Raw genomic sequence first — 18,356 nt, 5'->3', positions numbered from 1 at the left:
GCAGTCATTTCATTTGTAATGAATCGGCTTTATTCCATAATATGTATAATCACTTTATGCATGCTCTAGTTAGGTTGGTTTATGTTCTGTGTATAAGCTATTAACTAATTATTTTTACAAAATTCTCTTTATAAATATAAAAAATGAAACTTTGTTACAGTTTAATAATATGATCGCCGCCCACTTTCACGCTACGTGTGTAAGAAATTTGCAAAAGTTTAATACAGTAATTGGGGAAACCCGTGAATGGTTCAGATTTCAGATTCCGTGGCAATCGAAGGCTTCAACTCAAAGGCCAACCTTAGCCTTGGCTTTGGTCTGGCAGGGGATAATTCGCTAGTCGATGGGTGAACGGGCCGAAGGATCGTCACGATCGATGGGCGGTGGCGAGGTGAGCACTTCCACACTTTGTGCGGGTCCCGCCGTCAGATACCCAGCCGTGGGATTAACTCCTTTTGAAGAAAATTTCAAAAATATTACAAATCTATAAAAGGAATTTGAGTAAGATATTCCTTACCGGTTAGATAGCCACGTATATTTGTATCAGTAATGAACAGATCGTGGCGCTGATCCTTGAACTCGGCCCACACTGGATGCTTCAGCAGGATTTGCGTGACCCGGTCGCCGTAGTTGAGATTGTGCGTCATGCCCTTGAGCGCGGCCACTATTTGTGCCTTAACCGCCGATGCATTATCCACGAACTCGAGGCGACTGTCCAAGAGACCAAGCAGAAACGGTATTAGACCCATCTCCAGAGATTGACTGATTAACGAGTCCTAGGAAGGATTGTTTATTAGCAACCATTGAGCGTTCCTTTTCTAAATCCACTTACGTGCTGATGCTTGAAGAGGCGACTCAGCGTTTCGCAGGCTTTTTCAATGCAGTCTCTGTTGTGCTCCATGCATTTCTTGAGCGGAGCGACGCACTCCGTCTGCGAAATGGCACTCACACAAAACTAAAAGAAAAGGGAACTCGAATTACTGTTCAACGAAAAGTTTATGCCAGACCCACCTCAGAAATCGAGAGCTGGTGTAATACTGATAGCGTGTTCTTTGGCTGCACCGAAAGCAGGTTGAACAACTTCGGTATGTGGCCCAGGACTGGGATATCGTCCGCCAGGTTGGGCTGTGAGCGAAGCAACTCTACCAGGGCTGTGGTTGAGAGATCCAAAACGTCCTGGTCGGAAGAGCTTTTGCCGATCTGTTCGACGACAAAGTCCAGGAGGTCGGAGAGGAACTGCTTGGGCTTGCGCAAGGTCCAGGCGGGATTGCTGACAAACAAGCGGAGGTATACACCGGCCACGACGATTTCGTTGGCCACAATGTCTTTAAGTATTTCGGGATCCTTCCAGACATGCCGGGAGTTGGACTTCTGGTGTTGATAGAATCTGCAATATGGGGAAGGGTATAAGAATAAGGATATAAGCTATAAAAGTTGCATTTTGCAGCATTTACCTCTCGCAAGCTTCAGCCACGGCATCGCAAACAGTGGATCGAGTAGAATCGTTCCATATCAGCTCCGGGTGCTCATGGATGGACTCAAAAAGCTGTATGGACGTGGCTGGGGACTCCACCATGGCGTCGATGAACAGCGTTGGCAGGAACTTTGATATGGTAATGCGAACCTTGGGACCGCTCAGACGATCTGCCGTCATCTTGGCCAGGATTTCGGCACACATTTCTCGAATCTGCGGGTTTCTCGAATTGCAGAACATGTCAAGCAGATAGATAACCGCGCCCTTGGTCTGGGCTTCCTTGATCATCTCCTGAACATTCATGAGTCCTGACAGCGTCTCCAGGACCTTTACCTGGCTGGCACGGAGCTCTGGGTCTTTAAGAGCCACCAGATAGTTGCCCAAAATTTCGCAGGCAGCCACCTCAGAGACGCATTCTTTGTTGCGAGAGACAAGAGCAACGACTTCCAAGGCAACAGCCTTGACCGTGGAGCTCTGAAACAAGAAAGAGATAGTTAGGACTGGAATTCCCTAGTAGGATTAGGAAGGTCTTACGTCTGGAAATATGTTGTTGGCCAGAAAACCAAAGATCATGTCAAAGTTCCCGATGCACTGGATCTCCACCTCTGCGTTGGACTTGATCACCGCGATCAGCGCCCTGAGCACCATTGTGATATGCAGTTCCAGCTTTCCATCGCTGGCAAAGTCGTACTTGCTTTGTTGCAGGGCCTGTTGCTGCTCCGCCAGGGCATCCGTCTCCATCTTCTTCCGGCTCTTGGAGCGGTTGTACGCGCTTAGTACTTCGTCAAAAGTGCTGCCAGGTTTGCCGCCCGCCGTCGCCTGCTGTAGCTGGGGATGATTGGGTGCCAGTGTGGGGGTTAATATGCCATCGGTGCCCATTTTGGGTGCAACAGGTGGTGCAGGGTTTTTCTTAAAATTCAGAAACTGATAGGCGTGCTTTAAGTACTCCAGCAGATCCATGATAAAGAGCTTGGGCTGGGCAATCGGATGCGTTGGCATGTCGTTGTAGATGCGTATGAAGATGCCTCCTATTTGAAGTTCATCCCTGGGAGAGTATAATGTCTAGAATTATTCTTTCCTGATTATTTGCTTAACTTACTTGTGAGCATCGAACTCAAATGTAGAGACCAGCTCCGCGACTTGGGCAATGTCCTCGTGCGTCTCCTTCGCCGAGACCGTGCGTTGCTGCTCGAGGAAGTCCTTGAGCTGGGCCCGGGTTCCATTGTCCCAAATGAGGTAGGGATTTCGTGTGTTTGCCGTAAGCAACTTCAGTACGTCGCTGTCCCGCGCCGTGGCCAGCTGGTTGGCAATGTGGCGGGTGAGCAGCCGGTCCAGGACCTGCTTTATCAGCGTATTCTTCGCCTCACCCGTCACAATGTACTTCTGCTGGATGGCACTGGGCTGCTGCTGCTGCTCACTTTCCGTGGGAGTGGAGCTCGAGGTATCACTGCTTCCAGACGAACTTTCCGGCTCCTTCTCCTTGCCACTGGTGATGGCCAACTGCTTGCTTTGCAGCGGATTATGGGCGTTCTGGGTGTAGGCCGTGTTTGTCTGGACTGGCTTGGGTTTGATGGCCGGTAGCGGCTTAGCCACCGGGGAATTAGCCTCACTGCCCGTGACTGGTTTCTGGCGCAGCTCCATGTTGTAGCCCGCCAAAGCTATGCACCCGAGAACAGCCATCTTGGCCAGGTTGTTGGCCAATTGCTGCTGGTTGGACTTGTCGCTGACCTCCACTCCGCTTTCGTCCAAGGTGTAGTCGTACTCGAAAATGAATAGCAGCAGCGACCAGAGCACTCCATTGCGCGAGAGATCGCACTGCAGATCATAATTGTTGGCCGCCAGACTGGTCACCAGACTCACCGACAGGGTGTGCTTAAAGTAGACCACTCGGCACACGTCGGACAAAAGCTGCGGCAACGTAATGATTTTCTGCTTGCACTTCTCGAAGTTGCAGGCCACCTCAAAGCACCGCGTCACATTCGAAATGACCTGGTAGTGCAGTGAGTCTGGCTTAGAGTCCACTCCCAAAATGGAAACACACCGAGTGTAGGCCTCCAGGAGCGCCTCAATGCCTTCCTCGCGGCGCAGCTCTTCGGCGTTGAGGGCAGAGCAATGAACCGTGTGGTAACACAGCTCTGAAGCAGCGGTCAGGAGCTGGGCCTCCTTGGAGAAAAGCTCGTCGTCGCGCGTCTCCAGGCGGATGGTTTTGATGAGCTGCGGATATCCCGCGTACTTGTAAGGCCGCAAAACTGAAGATTTAAACAAGAGGTCATCAACGATCGAAAGGGGAAGTGTAATAAAAACTCACCATCGGGATATCGCTCAAAGAGAATGCTCTGGGTGCGAAGTATGAGCACAATGTTATTGGGATCTGGTCCACCCGAGCTCCACACATTTCTTGAGCACAGAAACTCGTAGGCCTGATTGACCTTTTCGAATATTTCGCGGCCGTTGGGATTTTTGTCTGGATGATACATCTGCGCCAGCTTGTAGTAGCTCTTTCGGATCATGGACTCGTCTGGCTTGGGCGTCTTTGTCAGGTCGATGCCGAGGTCCTGGTAAGCCTGCTGGATGGTCATCTGCGGTGGCTTCTTCTCAACTTCCTTCCGCCATGCGTCTAATGTGTGCTTCAGCAGCTGAACGGGATCCGAAATTGGCCAGTTGGGAAACTTCTGTGTGTCACACAGGTGGCGTAGATAGTAGATGTGGCAGAAGAGCTCGTTTTCCAGCTGTGGATAGCTGATCACTGGGATGGCCAGGTATGGGTATCTGGCCATTGTATGCCCCCGGAGTCGCGGCGTGAAATCAGCTATATGGGCTGCGATCTTTTCGATGAGCAGGCGACGCATCTCTGAACTCCAGATCACCTCGGGCGTGTCGAATTCGCCCAAGAAGATTTCCGCAAACTTTTCGGCGCTGTAGTTCTCCAGGAAACAAACCATGGCCTCGGGCAGGAGTTGACCCAGAATACTTCTGTGCATAATGCCGGATTGGGACGTCTATGGAATGCAAAATTATTAGAAGCCTATCCAGTTATGAGTCATTGTTGACTTACCTCTTCACTGCGGAAGCCCTGCTTCATGTGCGTCATCTTCAAGAAGCGGGTAATGGGCAGGATGTTACTGCCCGTGTACATAAGCATAAAGTAGAAGACGCCCGTCAGATAGACCTTGGGCATCTCAGGATTGTCCTCCATGATTTGGCAGAGCAATGTAGCTACGCGTTCCAGCAAGCCTGGATCGTGGGTGAGACACACTTGCACCACATGCGGCAGGCAGATGAACTCCGATAGTTTTCGCGACAACTTTGGTCCGGGTATCAGTACCGCCACTCCGTTCTGCGTGCGGCTTGGGAAGAAGCTCGTGCACTTGATCAAAATATCCAGAATTTTGGAGGAGAGCTCCGTCTCGTCGTAGAGAGGGGTCCCCTTGGCAATAAGGCACCATTTTAGCTGAGGGATTTGCTGCAGCGACCGCCAGCCATCCATGCCGATAGCCCAGCATCGAGTCTTCGGCGTGATCAGTCCCTTTTGCCAGAGCTCCTTCAGCTCGGAATAGGTTATGGGTCCCTGCCGCTCCGGCTTCTGCCCATCCTTTTCGATGTTGTAGTACCAGTCCTTCTCCTCGTAGGCAGCCATGTTCGGGCCGGCTTCGATGACATTGGTTTTGGTATTCAACTGGGCGCGCCCTTTATGCAAGTGTGCTAATGTTATTAGATCCACCAGGCACTGGACATGATCGATAAGGGCTCGACAGTTGGATTTCTCCAGAACCAGGCACGATATCAGGTTGATTAGGGCGTCGCGCATGGAAGGCGAGAGGCACTAAAAAAGAGAAGAATTAATAGATGGAATAACATTCTTGGAAAAGGACATTGAAAAACCAACCCTATCGCTGAGCTGGAGTATGTAGGACATGTCGCTAAACTTGCCAATCTCCTTGTGGTAGCGCTTGTACACTTTGGCCAAGGCTTGAAGCGAGAACACGGTCATTTGGTCATCGTTCACACGTTGCCGGCACAAGACTCTTCGGTACAAGGCATTAAATAGCTCAACCCTGTAAGAATTTGGATTTTAGCTTCACCTTGTTTTAGATTTAAAGAAAAGATCACTTACGGATCCTTCACCAAGTTCTGGGGCCAGTCATCCTTCTCCAAAATCAGGCGGATATAGTAGTCTCCAATTTTTATTTCATCCGCGAGGCATTGGTAGGCTACTTCAAACTCTTGATAGTTCCAGGCCACAATCATCTGACCGGCCAGGTCGCGGTCATTGAGGAACTGTCGTAACTCGTTCTCCAAACACATACGCAGCTCCTCCCGAGTCTGGATAAAAGAAGATTAAATTAGTACAAGGTATAGTTCGTTTGAAAAATCTCTCCCTACCTTATGATTCCAGATTAGGTTAGGCAGGCTGTGGTCTTTGGCAAAGCTGTAGAAGAAGTAAGGCAGATTCACAATCACATCGGATGTCTTTTTCTTCTGGCGGCGGTTGCGGAGAACCACTGGACGGTTTTTCAGAGCCTGTGCCGCTTCGTCCTGCTGCTCGATCAGGCTCATGCCCCAATGCTTGATGCCTGCCAAATGCTTCTCTATCACATTTTTGCGCGTTCTATTGGAATGTTGAATTGCAAACTTGAGATTGTCACGAAAGTTTAGCTTGTCTTCTTCCACATCCGATTCGGGAACGGATTCCTCCGATTCCAGGAAGGTTAAAAGACCAGCGGGCTGTAAAAATAAATCGTAATATTAAAAATTTAATAATACTGACAGGGAGTGGGAAAAACTTACAAAAATGCGCTTGAACAGCTCCATGGCCTCCTCGCTGTCCGTTAACCACAATCCGATCAGATGACGAGACAGCTGTCGATGTGTGGTCAGGGTGGGATCATTTGACGGTGTATACAAAGCTACTAGCAAGTGCCGACAAAGAGCCGCCTCGTCCAGAGCCAAAGCTTGCATCTGCTGGGCCACATGCAACTCCCCCTCCTCAATGATGGCTCTCAAAACGAGGCCAGCTCCCTTGACAATAGCCAGAGAGGGGTGTTGGAATAGTTTGTACAGATATCGACCCCGATCGGCGACCAGCTCCAGCAAAATGTCGAACTGCTTGCCGTCGGTGGTCTCGCTGTAAGGCACACACAACGCAAAGGTCATGAAGTCCAGCATAGCCGACAGCACAAGGGCACCACTACCGTGACTCTGAAAGAATAAAGTGATGAAGCACGGCCTGGTGCATATAGTTTTCAATCAAATATACCACATGGGCTGTCCACATATTCAGCAAAGTTTCCAGAAACGATTTAGACGACAAAATGGATGACTTGTTCAACTGCTCTTGCTTCAGGTCATGATCTGAGTTCACTGAATGCATCAGGGAATTGATCATGTCGATGGCAGAGTAAGTTACAGCCAGATCTTTGCGCCGGAGAGCAGCCACAACCTTGGTACCGATGATCTCTCGAAAACTAAAAAGATTTGTCAATTAATTGCTTTTAATAATTGTTTCAGTAGTTCCGCTTACCCCGGGAGATTGGTAAAGGCTGCGTAGCCCACCTTGCTGGCCAGTAGGCGGGTAAGAGCATGGAATATGGCCTCCAATTCCATGTTGGTCAGCTGCGCTGTGGGACTGTCCAGCTCTTTTTGAGCCAAAGCCTGAAGAGCGCTCAGAATAAGTTTCTCTTTGTTTTCCGCAAATAAACTCTGAAAATAAACATTTTTTAATAAGATTTGTTTACAAAATTTGTGGATTTCACTCACATCTTGAGTAACACTGTAGTTAAGGCCACTGTGCGGCACATTGGCGTTAAAGCGCTCCAGAATCTCGTAGCGCTTGGAGGGATTCTGGAAGTTATTGATTACCAGGCGCAATAGAGTCGCTTCTGTCTCCTCGTCCACGGAACTACTAAGCGGGACATATCGCTTGCCTCTTGGCGTGTTTCCAATGCGGATATGTACGTCCTGATTGCCGCTAGAACGCACTGCATCGAGCACAGTTGCTAGCAGCGAGTCACGGTCATTTGTGCTGTAGCTGCGCACAATGCCGTTCTTGTACTCGATGCTGAAGCGCTGCAGGTTGTCTTTGTCGCGGACCAAGGCAAAAACATCAGCAAGTGGGCGCAGGGTGCAGATGCTGTACGTTTGCGGATCTCGTTCAAGAAGAGTCGCCTCCGTAAGGCAAAGGGTGCGTTTCACAGGGTCTGGATGGCGGGGCGTTAGCTTCTGGACCGTAAACTCGGTCATGGAAGTCTGGAATTGATCGCCACTGGGACGAAAAAAGGTACATTACTTTCTATTATTATTTGTAATCTCCCACCTAAAGACCCACCTGAACTTGCCAAACCTCTGCCTTTCGAACTGCTCCAGGGTTATCTGGCTTTTGAGTATCTTCGTCTCGATGCCCAAAAACTGGGACGATTTCTGGGCTATATTCTGGACGATCTCATGGTGGTTTAGGGCTTTGAACAGATGCAAGCGACTGAATCCGCCATAGGCCATTACGATGCCGCCCTCATAATCCGATATGCCTGCTTAAAACGTGCGCAAACGTAAACAAAGACCAGAAAGATGAGTGCGGAAAGCAACGAAAAAGACAAAGCGTACACATTGAATTAAAATGGTGGCACATAGCAATAGAACGGTACACATGAATGGGAATGTTGGCGAGTCGAGTCTATATAGCTACCTATTATTCCCTCGATGTCCTTGTACATATAGCTGGCCAGCACGTCGTTCGTGGTGGGGTCGAGCTGGTCCAGGGAGCACGGCGTAACCTCCAGTACTGTGGGGAGGCTGATACCCGACCAGTGGTACTTGTACGCACTGAAACGCTGTAAAGATAAGTATTAAGAATGAAGTACAAGTATTATTCACTAGTTATGGGTTTTACTTGAGCATGTTTGGGTTTGTCGGCAAACTCTTTGTAGTATTTTAATATCGAAGTGAGTATGTCGTTGCGGTACTCCGAGGATAACTTAATGGTGTCCAGCTTCTTATCCTTCTTTATGGTTAGCACAAACTCATTTGGAATCTGAAATAAAGGACTTTTTTATGATATTTGGCAATCAAGGAGCTTCCTTACTTACATTTGAGGTTTTTGATGGTGCTGCTGCAACAATATCCGAGTAGGTCCACCGATTCGTCAGGTCAAACTTGTCCGGGTTGTAGGTGGAAATGCCGGCTGTTCCGATCGACAGGATCCGCTTGTACTTCCCCTTCCACGAGTGCTTTGTGACCATAAAGCACTCCAGATCAACATTTTCCTTCGGCGGCAGCATTGTTTCTATCCTCAAATCCAATTAATTTCCACCTAAAAGGCCAGGAGAAAAAGAAAGTGTGGGAACCTCAATCCAAAACGGAGGCAGAGCTTTTCTGGCGCCCAGCTGATTCACAAACGACGTCAAAACACCCAATTGACTTGCCCCGGAGTCGGGGCACTGATTAATTAAGTTGACTCGCTGACCAGGCCACTTATCAGCAACAGAGCAGCGGAGCACCAGAAGTGCCAACAAAGGCCCCAAAAAAGGGGAGTAAACGTGACGAGTGTTGTGGCCCCTAAGGCGGATCCAATTGGAATCGCCTTCCGGAGGACTTTCGCGACTCTTAAATTTTCACGGCTAATTACCTTGGAGATCTAATGCATGTCGCTAGATTTAAGAAGTATTTTTTGTCGTACTATCTCCCGATTGCGGATTTTTGCAATTTGCAATAAACAAAAAACCCTGGTTGATATGGCTAGGGTTGCCAGTGACGTCGAAAATATGATTTTTTAGGGTATTTTTTTCAGAAATTTTCTGGCAACGCCGGCAATAAAAAAGTAATTTTAAATTTATAAATTTGAATGGCAAATGTTGGTTAAAATGTAAATTAAAAGGCACTTGCAACAATAGTAACACTAAATTTTCTGTTTCATTGACCAGTTCCAATGCTATTTGTCGCTTTAGGCTTTAGGCTAATTATCGCGACTAGGCTTTTCCCCTGGTATACAACCTTTAGGATACTCAATTCTTAACGAGGATGCTATTGGATAAAAAATTGGTTTAAAAATTACATGTACTGAGAATTAAGAGTTTTTCATTTATTTTACATACCTTGAAAATTAAATTACATGTTCAAGCTTTCTTGTTTTGTTAACAATTTTAAGATAAATCTCACCGCAAAAATCACAAGCTTTGGCGCCAATGTTTTTTTTTAATGTTTTTAAGTTTTTCAATTTTGACAAATTAATGTTAAAGAAAGAAACGATCCACAAAGTCAAAAAATATTAAAAATATGTTTTAGTGTTCTTAAAGAATTTTAATTCAGAAAATAAGACCCATTTTATAATACCAACAACACTGCGATACAAATTAAAATGGCTTTAAAAATATGACTGATTAATGAATATGAAAAATATTTGTTGATCCCGATATCGAGATAAGTTTTCTGGACTTTTGGAATAGACCTTTTTCAAACCTTTAAATAAGTCAACTAGCTTTTAAAGTTTTAAAAGTATGTTTTAATGTATCTTTTTTTTACATTTTGGAAATGGTTTTAATCATAATATTACTTACGTTATTTTGTGTGCTTAATCCAAGAAATTTTAAAAGTTTTCCCCTCTTACGAATCCACAAAAAAACACTCCCACTTTTCTTAATAACCATTAAACTATTTATTTCTAATTTCGTATTGCATAAAACGGACGTACTGTTATCTAAATGCAAACAAAAAAGCGAGAATGTTTCTGCTGGTGTGCGTAATAATGCGGAGATAAAACAATCTCGCCAGCAATAATAAACAAAAACAAAAAAAAAGCTATCTCAGCCTAATCCCTGAGACACGGAATTAATATAATTCCCATTGCTTTAAAAACAAAGAACTACATTTAAATACTTTTTAATACTGCCAGTACCTGGGCCGCTTCCAGGCTGTAATACTGTCAAATTTGGCTGTTTTTCACGATCAGTATTAATTTATTAAACAACACAATAGTTTTAACAAATTTTATTTGTTTTCCTAAAATTTTGTCACCAACAACCAAAAAATATCGATAAAAGCTTGCATTCACAATATTAACAGCACGTTAACATAGCACTGTAAATGCTGATAAGAGTTGCCGGACCCGACCTATTGGCATTTCGGTATTTCCAATCAGAATCCAGTATTAACAGTAACGTGTGCCTCGGCGGACGCAAGTGAAAAAAATCGCGTTCTGCGTGCGTTTAAAAATTAAAATGTAATTACAGTCAGACCGAGTAGCCAGTGCGCTCGCCAATAAACTCCAGTTACATTACAAAAATCATTAGAGATTTTTCGCGTGCAGCCCCCTGTCGCCCCCGCTGCGCCACCCACTCCAATTGTGCAAGTGTATGTAAAAAATTTAAGAAAAAAAAAAATAAAATGTGAGAGAGCAGGCAAAAAAAAAGCTACACTACGTGCGCGTAATAAAAAACGAGGCCGAAATGCACACGAGGAGAGTGTAGGGGGTGGCAGCGGTGGGCGGCAGGTGGTGGAGGTGGCGCCCTCCCTACTCCCGCCACTAACCGAACGAAGCCAACCACCCACCGAAATACAATATACATACATACGAAAATCTACCTATCACTTTGGCTTGCGCGCTGCTTCGGCTCTTGGCCGTACTTGCTACTGCTGTTGTTGTTGTTGTTGTTGATGCAAGGTTTTTTTCGGTGGGGGCGGGGTGGGGTATGACAATCAATAAACACGAGGGGGGTGCTAGGACGATCTCCAATGCTAGGTGGTGGAGGGAGAGAAGGGGGCCTGGCAGTGCGCATATGATTCAAATGCCGGTTTTTGAGCGCAGGCCATCGGCAAACCAGATGCGATCTCGGCCTCTCCCGCAAATTACTTTCGCCTAATCATTTGATCGAATTAATTAATTAACCTCTAACATCGGCCAATTGCAATTACCAGTGATTAACACCTTTGAACCGGGTGGCTTTTTTCAAAGCAGAGACTGGCAAGTGCATCGATACTCCGATATCGAGAACGTCTGATTGGAAATTGGGTCACGGGCGCCCACTCTAAGCCAGCGGATGCCAATCAGAATCGGCAAGTCGGCGGTTTTCTTGCCAAACTCTGAATGCAATGCTGTGTGGGCCAGTGTATGTAGGAGTCGAACGCAAGCAAAAATAAAAAAAGTAAAAAATAAGCAAATAAACAAGAAACACACGCACGTATGCATACCTCAACGAATTGCGATGGAAAAAATGTATATATACATATATATTTTGTATGTACATACCTATGAATTGTTTATTTAAGCGAAAAATTATTTTGTGCACACACACGCGGGCAGGTTGGCGGTACAATTAATTAAACAATTACACGGCAGAAACCTGCAAGAAAGGGCAAATGTTTTATTTAAACAGAAAAACTGAAGCAGATAGAGAAGCGCTCTGGACGCAAACATAAATCATTGATAAACATGCGCCGTACGCAGTTCCAATTAGCTTAATTACTTCTTTACTTCACCCGCGTTACAGTTTGTATAACGGTATAAACTAAAAATAAAAGTCTTGGAAAATGATGTTGTTGTTTATTTTGCAATTGGGAATTTTTTAAAAGCGATTGGTATTTTATTTTAAATGTTTGGTGAACCATTAACGGAAGAACAGTATATGGTTTTTTTAAGGGGAAGGGAGAAATCATTAAAATCCCAGCAAATACGCTTTTTCCATCAAAATTAATAACGAATTTCTGTACTCGAAACATCAAAGTCACTGCTCGGAATATTAGAGTTGCCGCCGCAACAAAAACACCATCCACAACAACAACAACAACAGCAACAAGAGCGGCAACCATCCAACCACCTCCCTCTCAAAAAAAAAAGAAAAATCAAACAACGCGAGTAACAAATTAAATTTGGTTTTAGCCATAAAGAGCAAACAGTCGGAGGAGGAGAGGTAGTCAGAGCCATAGCCAGAAAGAAATAAACCAGAAGAGGAGAAACAGAAGAAGAACCAGAAGCACAAGCAGAAGAATAAGGAGCAAGCCCGAGGCAGGAGCAGAAGCAGTAGCTGGTGGAAAAGGATATTCGCCCACCTACACCACCACCACCACAACCACCAACATCGTCAGCAGCACCACCACCAGGTGACAGCGAAACAAAGAGTCAGGTGAGTTTCGATTCGATTCGACTTGCTACGGCTACGGCTACGGCTGTGGCTTTCAATTTCCCACTTCCACTTGGCATTTCGATTCCCATTCTGTTTGTCTCCCGACTCGCGATTAAATATTTCACGCGCTTATCAATTGCTCAAGGGTTGGCATTGGTTGATAAACAAACACAAACACAGCTCGAGAGCAAACAAAAAATTAAATAAGCCACCGCCGGCAGGTGGGCAAGGTGAAAGGGGTGCTGTGCTGTCTGTGCTGCCTCAGGAACCCAAACAGATATTCACAAATGAGCTGGCCAAGTTTCAGAGGCACATTCTTGGCCCATAAACTGGGCCATAAAAACTGAATACAACTGATTGTTGAAATGTAAAAGTAAAATAATTGTAAAACTGAAATATCTTATCTATAGGAAGGTAAAGTCTTAAAGCACCTGCTGCACTACTTTCCTACTCGAGATTATCTAAGGATTTCGTTGATAAATAAATGCCAATCGCCTTCAAGTCCACTTCTAATTAATTCAGTTCTCCGTGTATTTGGCCAAAAGAAACACAAAAAACTAAGCAAGAAAGTCCAGAGACAACCATCCATCAACAGCAAAACACACAATTTCCCAATTCGATTCCAAGTTGGGAGGAGACTTCTCGCCGACTTCAATGGGTATTCGATTCAATGGCCCAAGGCGAGGACTAGCCCCTCCACTGAGCACCGCCCACTGCCACCCTCTGCCTGTCCTTTATCCTGTCCCATTCCCACTCTGCATTGTCGTAGGACGACAGCAGATTCCTGTCATGTCCTCACGTTTCCTGGACCCGTGGAGCTTATGGCCCAGCTTAGTTCTGCGCCGCTCCAGCTGGGATTCCTCGTTTATTGATTGATTTTTCCCCAACCCCAGGCACCGTTCATTCCTGCTCTGCAGATCCATTAAAGGCCGTTTTCTGGTCACCAATAATATATTTTCTAAAAAAAAACCCTCATACATTTTTAGTTATTCGCCCCCCAAGAATAAAAAAAAGTTGCAACACGGCTTAAAGGGATTTTTATTGACAAGAGTCCTTTGCTTTCCTTTCATGTTGCTGCTGTTTTTTTCGGGGGTTATTTTTTATACAGTTCTTGGTGAACCTGCCAGTGACAAGGGTGAATAACGGCACGTGAAAAACTCATCATAAAACCGAAAGGACAAAGGCGCAGAATAGCATTTCTTTATTGTCCTCCGGCCGCCCTCGCTTTGTTTCTCCCTCCGCCCTGCTCCGATATACATCTTTTATTTCTCATACTTTTACGGATTTTCCATTTTTCCATTATGCCAAACAATTGGCAGAGAAAATTGTTTTTCAATTCTGATTCGCAATTAATTTTGCAATTCAAAAATACAAAAATAGAAAGCAGAACGCATCGTGTAAACAACACGGCGTATGCGCAATATTTGCATGCCTGCCTACCTGTCCGACGCCAAACAAGGAAAACAACTTAAAACTTGGCCCCAAACTAAATCAAAACTAAATCAAATCTGAATTGATGATATTAATTAATTAGTGGCGGGCGTCCGGTGCATACACTTGCCAACTTGCCATAATTTGACGGATGTTGATAAATTATGTGTAAATACGATGGGGATTCATGTTCGAAAAGTGGGCCCAAAGTGAGTCAGACGCTGGGAAAGCTATTGCGCATAAAGTGGCCAAAATATTTCCAGTGGCCCGCCTGAATAAATAATCATAATTTAGACCCACTTCCCTCTGGGCTCCAATCAAAGAAAATAAAAAACGAGAAGCGAAATGAAAAGAAATATTCACACAGCAGAAATTTAATTGTTGTTTGGCCGAAAAGGAAAGACGCCAATAAGAAAATGGCCAATAAAAGCTACGACCTTCGTTCTAGAAGCAGGAAAGCATATATATACGTTTGTAGTATGTGCCAAGGCGTTTCCAGATTTCTATTCAGATTTCTGGGCCGCCAGCTCTTCAATAGCCAAGGCGATGCAATTATACGAAGAAAATCGATACGAGACGGTCTGAGCTGGATGAGGACTATGAGAGATAATTTGGTAATAGATCTGGTCTGAATACTAGCTCTGAAACTTAAAAGTTAAAGCTTCTTTATACTCCAGCTTCAGTTTCCCTCCTCATTTGATTACACAAACTTGGTAGAGTTTTCTTCTAGTTATCCTTTATCCTTCGTCCTTTTTTTTTTTATTTATTTATTTTGTTTTATTTTATATTGTTATTATTTATTTTGTTGTTTCTGCAGTTTGCCGGCTAAGACCTTTTCGAACTAATTAGGAGGGCAACCGCATTTCGCCTTGATGGCAGGGCCAAAGTTTCCATTGGCTTTTCCTGCCAAGCATTTTGTGTGGAAACTTATCTAGATTAAGTTTTATTTTTTCCCACACATATACATACTTATATGTGTGTATATATAGTATATTCCAAGCATAGATATACGTATATATATAGTGGCCAAACGATAAAGTTGTGGAGCCAAGATAACCAGAAGCGGCACGTGAGGGAAAAAACTATTATTAGTTGACAGAGTTCAAAATAGATTAAGTATACGCAGCGTAAGCCAATTAAGTAACAATCTATTGGAGAATTAGTTTTCTGATTTCAGTTTCAGCTCGAGTTTCAGTTCACTTTTCCTCGCAAGGGTTGACTGTCAATATGCCAAAGTCTGTCACTTCTCCTCACCAGTGGGGGGCCTGATGACGCCGCCTGTCCACCGAAAACTGAAATGTGTCATCGGCCGAATGTGAACAATACCGACTGGCTGGCTGGCCGCATTTTCATTTCATTTTCATTTCTCCGCTGGCTGCGGTTTATTAGTCGTAAATTTCGAGTTGATACATTTCGCCTTGCTTTGTGCTTTTGTGCGAAAAGTCATAAATTCGGCGTGTCTTTGTCGGTGTGTGTCTTAATATGCATAGCATTTTGGCTCTGCAGTTCGCCGGAAAATGAGAAAAACCTCCCACGCATAGGATCTGCAAAGAAAATGATTCGATGTGGAACATGTGTTCCCATGTCACCAGGGTCTGGCATACAGAGTCCATCCAAAATATTGCATTGCTTTTCATTTTGAGAACTGAGTTTCAATAAATCAGGGGTCTTTATTGGTTTCTTTTTATTGGACTAATATTATTAAAATAATATGTTTTATAAAATATATCAAACTACCGGGATTGGAAGAGCGCTATGTCTGGGAAATATTACATTTATTTTAGTAAAATATAGTTCCAAAACATAAAACTCAATACCATTCTGGTTGTGTTGGAAAAATGCCAAACTAAAATTTTGTTTTTGAAAAAGTATCAAAAAAAGTATCAAGTTTCTACGAAATACTTTTTTAATGTATTTTCCAAGATACAATTACTTGAAAGTGTTCTCTTTAACAAATCCATTTCCTGAACCTAATGACAGGTTTTGAGTTAAACAATGCTGACTAACAAGTGTGTGGTTAACCCTTAAACGGTGAAACGAAGATCAAAGCCAGGACTTTGGCTTTGTTGGTCCACTTATATTCATAAATTGAACTTCCCAAATCTTGAGCTTGCATCAAAAATTAAAAAAAAGGTAGCTAAAGGTAGAAATATATTTACCTATTTGTATGTCAAATCACTTAACGCTTTGCAGCACTGAATGTTGAAAGGTCAAATACAAGACTTGGTTATTGTATCATTGTCTTTTTGAAGGGGAAACATCCAGCATATTATTTTTAGACAAAATTTTAATATTTCATTTTATTTTCATGTCGAGTCTCATTCTTTAACCAGTTCTTAAGCTACCATATATATTCCTATGACCTATAAGTTATAAACTGTAAGCTCTCACTAGTCCGTCCACTAACTTCCTTAAGAAACCCTGAAAAACCTTCCATTTTTTTCTGTGAACATATTGACCCAGTGAGTTAGTTCTCCCGTCTCGGGTCTGTCTCAATCTCAAATCCCCCGCTTCTGATATCTTATCGCCTGCGCCCGCTGACGCATTTTGTGGCGCTGTGGACTAACTTGTATCTAAAGTCTTGGCTTATCACCATATCATGCCTAAATATTAATACCGGTATAGTACGTATATTATATGTGAATGCAAAATAAGTTTGATTTGATGACGCCTTGTGGCTCTTTGGCCTGCTGATGACACCTGCGGTCCCGAGTCTCTACTAATTAGAAAAACTTTTCTAGTACGTTGGTAACTTTTAACTTTTGTTGATTGCGAAACTTTGCTTTTTAGTGGTACTCCGAGTGGATGTGGCAGTGGCAGTGCGAATGGAGGTGTGAGTGCCATGATTGACTGGCTGATGGGCACTGGCATTATCTGGCTGCTGTGCTGTGGTTTTCTTCCCAGATACTCTATTTCACTTTCTGGCGGCCTGCCTCACGCACCTCAGCCGCCCTCCCCTCTCTAGCGGAGTATCTCACAAAACTTTGACTTTAATCGATTTAACAATTTTTTTCCCCCATACCCCATACCCCTTCACCTTTCGTTACTTACCCTGCTGCCCCAAGGCCAGTTTTATGGACTGTTGTTGCTGTTGTTGTTGTATTGTGCCCACAGGCAAACATCAAAAGTCAAGCAGCTGCGTGACGTCAATTGGAGCTACAACAAAACGAAGGCCACCCACTCCCACTCCAGTGGGTGGCTGCCTCTTTTCTCTAGTTGGTTTTTTTTGTTTTTGTCTTTATTGTTGTTTTTGTTTACCCAAGTCTTGGTCTTGGAGAGTGGTCAGAAAAAAAAAATACCCAGTCACACACACACACACCATCCCACACACTATTCCATTCCACGGGGGTATTACACACCAAAACGGGGAGCGAATTACTTATATTTGCCCACGTAGTGTGTAATCTATTTTCAAGTTGACGAGTTACTCACGAGCTGTGCATACTAGAAAGTTGTATAATTACACATCAATGCTTGGCTGCAAATTGGATAATTGTTTAAAATTCGATTCTTTGCTTGACTATATATAGGCAAGTGTGGTTTATTTTCTATTTAGTTTAGTTGTAACTTGAGAAATGGAAGAGCTAGAAAAGGTAAAGATGGCGTAGGTATCGGTATTATACACCGGTAGTATTCAATCCTGGTACTTCTTACCTTGTACTAGAAGTTTTGTAATGAAAATCATAAAAAATCCGAATTTATTGAGTATCCCAGAAGAAGACAAGTGATATCATTTTCACTCTTTTATGGATAGTGTTTATGGCTAGTAGTATACGTAGTTTCTTTTGAAAATTTCACAAAAAAGCATTTTTTTTGGTCTTCCTGAAGACTACATACTATACCATACATAGGGGCATTTCCAGAAATAGCGAAGCAGCGCGAAATATAATATTAAATATCGTCGAATTTTCTTGTTTTGTGATTCCTATAATATTCTTATAGAGGAATGTCCAAAAATTTCGTAATACAATAGTTTCATAATACATACTAGTTCTTTTCCAGAAAATATTGCACTAATATTGTAATATGAAAAAAAGCTATTTAGTTTATTTTAGGAAATTTAATGACCGTTTTGTATTTAATATATTGCATGGAAAACACGGTATAATTTTTGCCGTATTTATACAAAATATCTTTTTTAGATGTTCAATAAGAGGAGATAAATCCAAAATAAGCGAAAAAGCTCTTCAGTTAATAGATAACTGACCTATTAGTTCTTGGAAATCTTGTACCAATAGCGATGTATGTATGTACATTTATACCGTTACAAATAGTAACAAATGGTTGAATAAATAAAATAAAAGTTATTATTGGAAAAAACATCTATCGAAAACTATATT

General features: G+C 43.6%; 2 protein-coding genes across 5 annotated transcripts in view; one reads left to right on the top strand and one right to left on the bottom strand.

The window, feature by feature from the left end:
* Positions 1 to 7: 7 nt before the first annotated feature.
* Positions 8 to 9,229, bottom strand: Rme-8 (receptor mediated endocytosis 8). Of its 2 annotated transcripts, none has more exons than XM_017251402.3 (21): positions 9,096 to 9,229; positions 8,557 to 8,780; positions 8,361 to 8,501; positions 8,157 to 8,301; positions 7,800 to 8,001; positions 7,232 to 7,736; positions 6,996 to 7,174; positions 6,732 to 6,939; positions 6,263 to 6,673; positions 5,858 to 6,199; positions 5,589 to 5,797; positions 5,361 to 5,529; positions 4,530 to 5,297; positions 3,783 to 4,473; positions 2,574 to 3,723; positions 2,009 to 2,519; positions 1,455 to 1,948; positions 1,012 to 1,387; positions 833 to 955; positions 518 to 776; positions 8 to 452 (listed from the first exon to the last, which is right to left on the bottom strand). In XM_017251402.3, the coding sequence occupies exons 2-21, from the start codon at positions 8,746 to 8,748 to the stop codon at positions 337 to 339; spliced, it is 7,191 nt and encodes a 2,396-aa protein (XP_017106891.2). In that variant the 5' UTR covers positions 8,749 to 8,780; positions 9,096 to 9,229; the 3' UTR covers positions 8 to 336. The 2 variants fall into 2 exon arrangements, with proteins under 2 accessions (XP_017106891.2, XP_070134226.1); XM_070278125.1 differs by having other exon boundaries at positions 7,800 to 7,998.
* A 1,373-nt stretch (positions 9,230 to 10,602) lies between these two features.
* The window catches only part of Pka-R2 (cAMP-dependent protein kinase type II regulatory subunit), a 34,561-nt gene continuing 26,807 nt past the window's right edge, over positions 10,603 to 18,356 (top strand). For all 3 annotated transcript variants that reach the window (XM_017251281.3, XM_017251283.3, XM_017251282.3), the window contains exons 1-2: positions 10,603 to 10,685; positions 12,342 to 12,585. The gene's annotated coding sequence lies outside the window, so the exon portion shown is untranslated. The remainder of the gene's footprint in view (positions 10,686 to 12,341; positions 12,586 to 18,356) is intronic.

The sequence above is a fragment of the Drosophila bipectinata genome, chromosome 2R, assembly GCF_030179905.1.
Source record: "Drosophila bipectinata strain 14024-0381.07 chromosome 2R, DbipHiC1v2, whole genome shotgun sequence".
Taxonomy (NCBI): domain Eukaryota; kingdom Metazoa; phylum Arthropoda; class Insecta; order Diptera; family Drosophilidae; genus Drosophila; species Drosophila bipectinata.
This window is presented reverse-complemented; position numbering and strand designations above follow the sequence as displayed.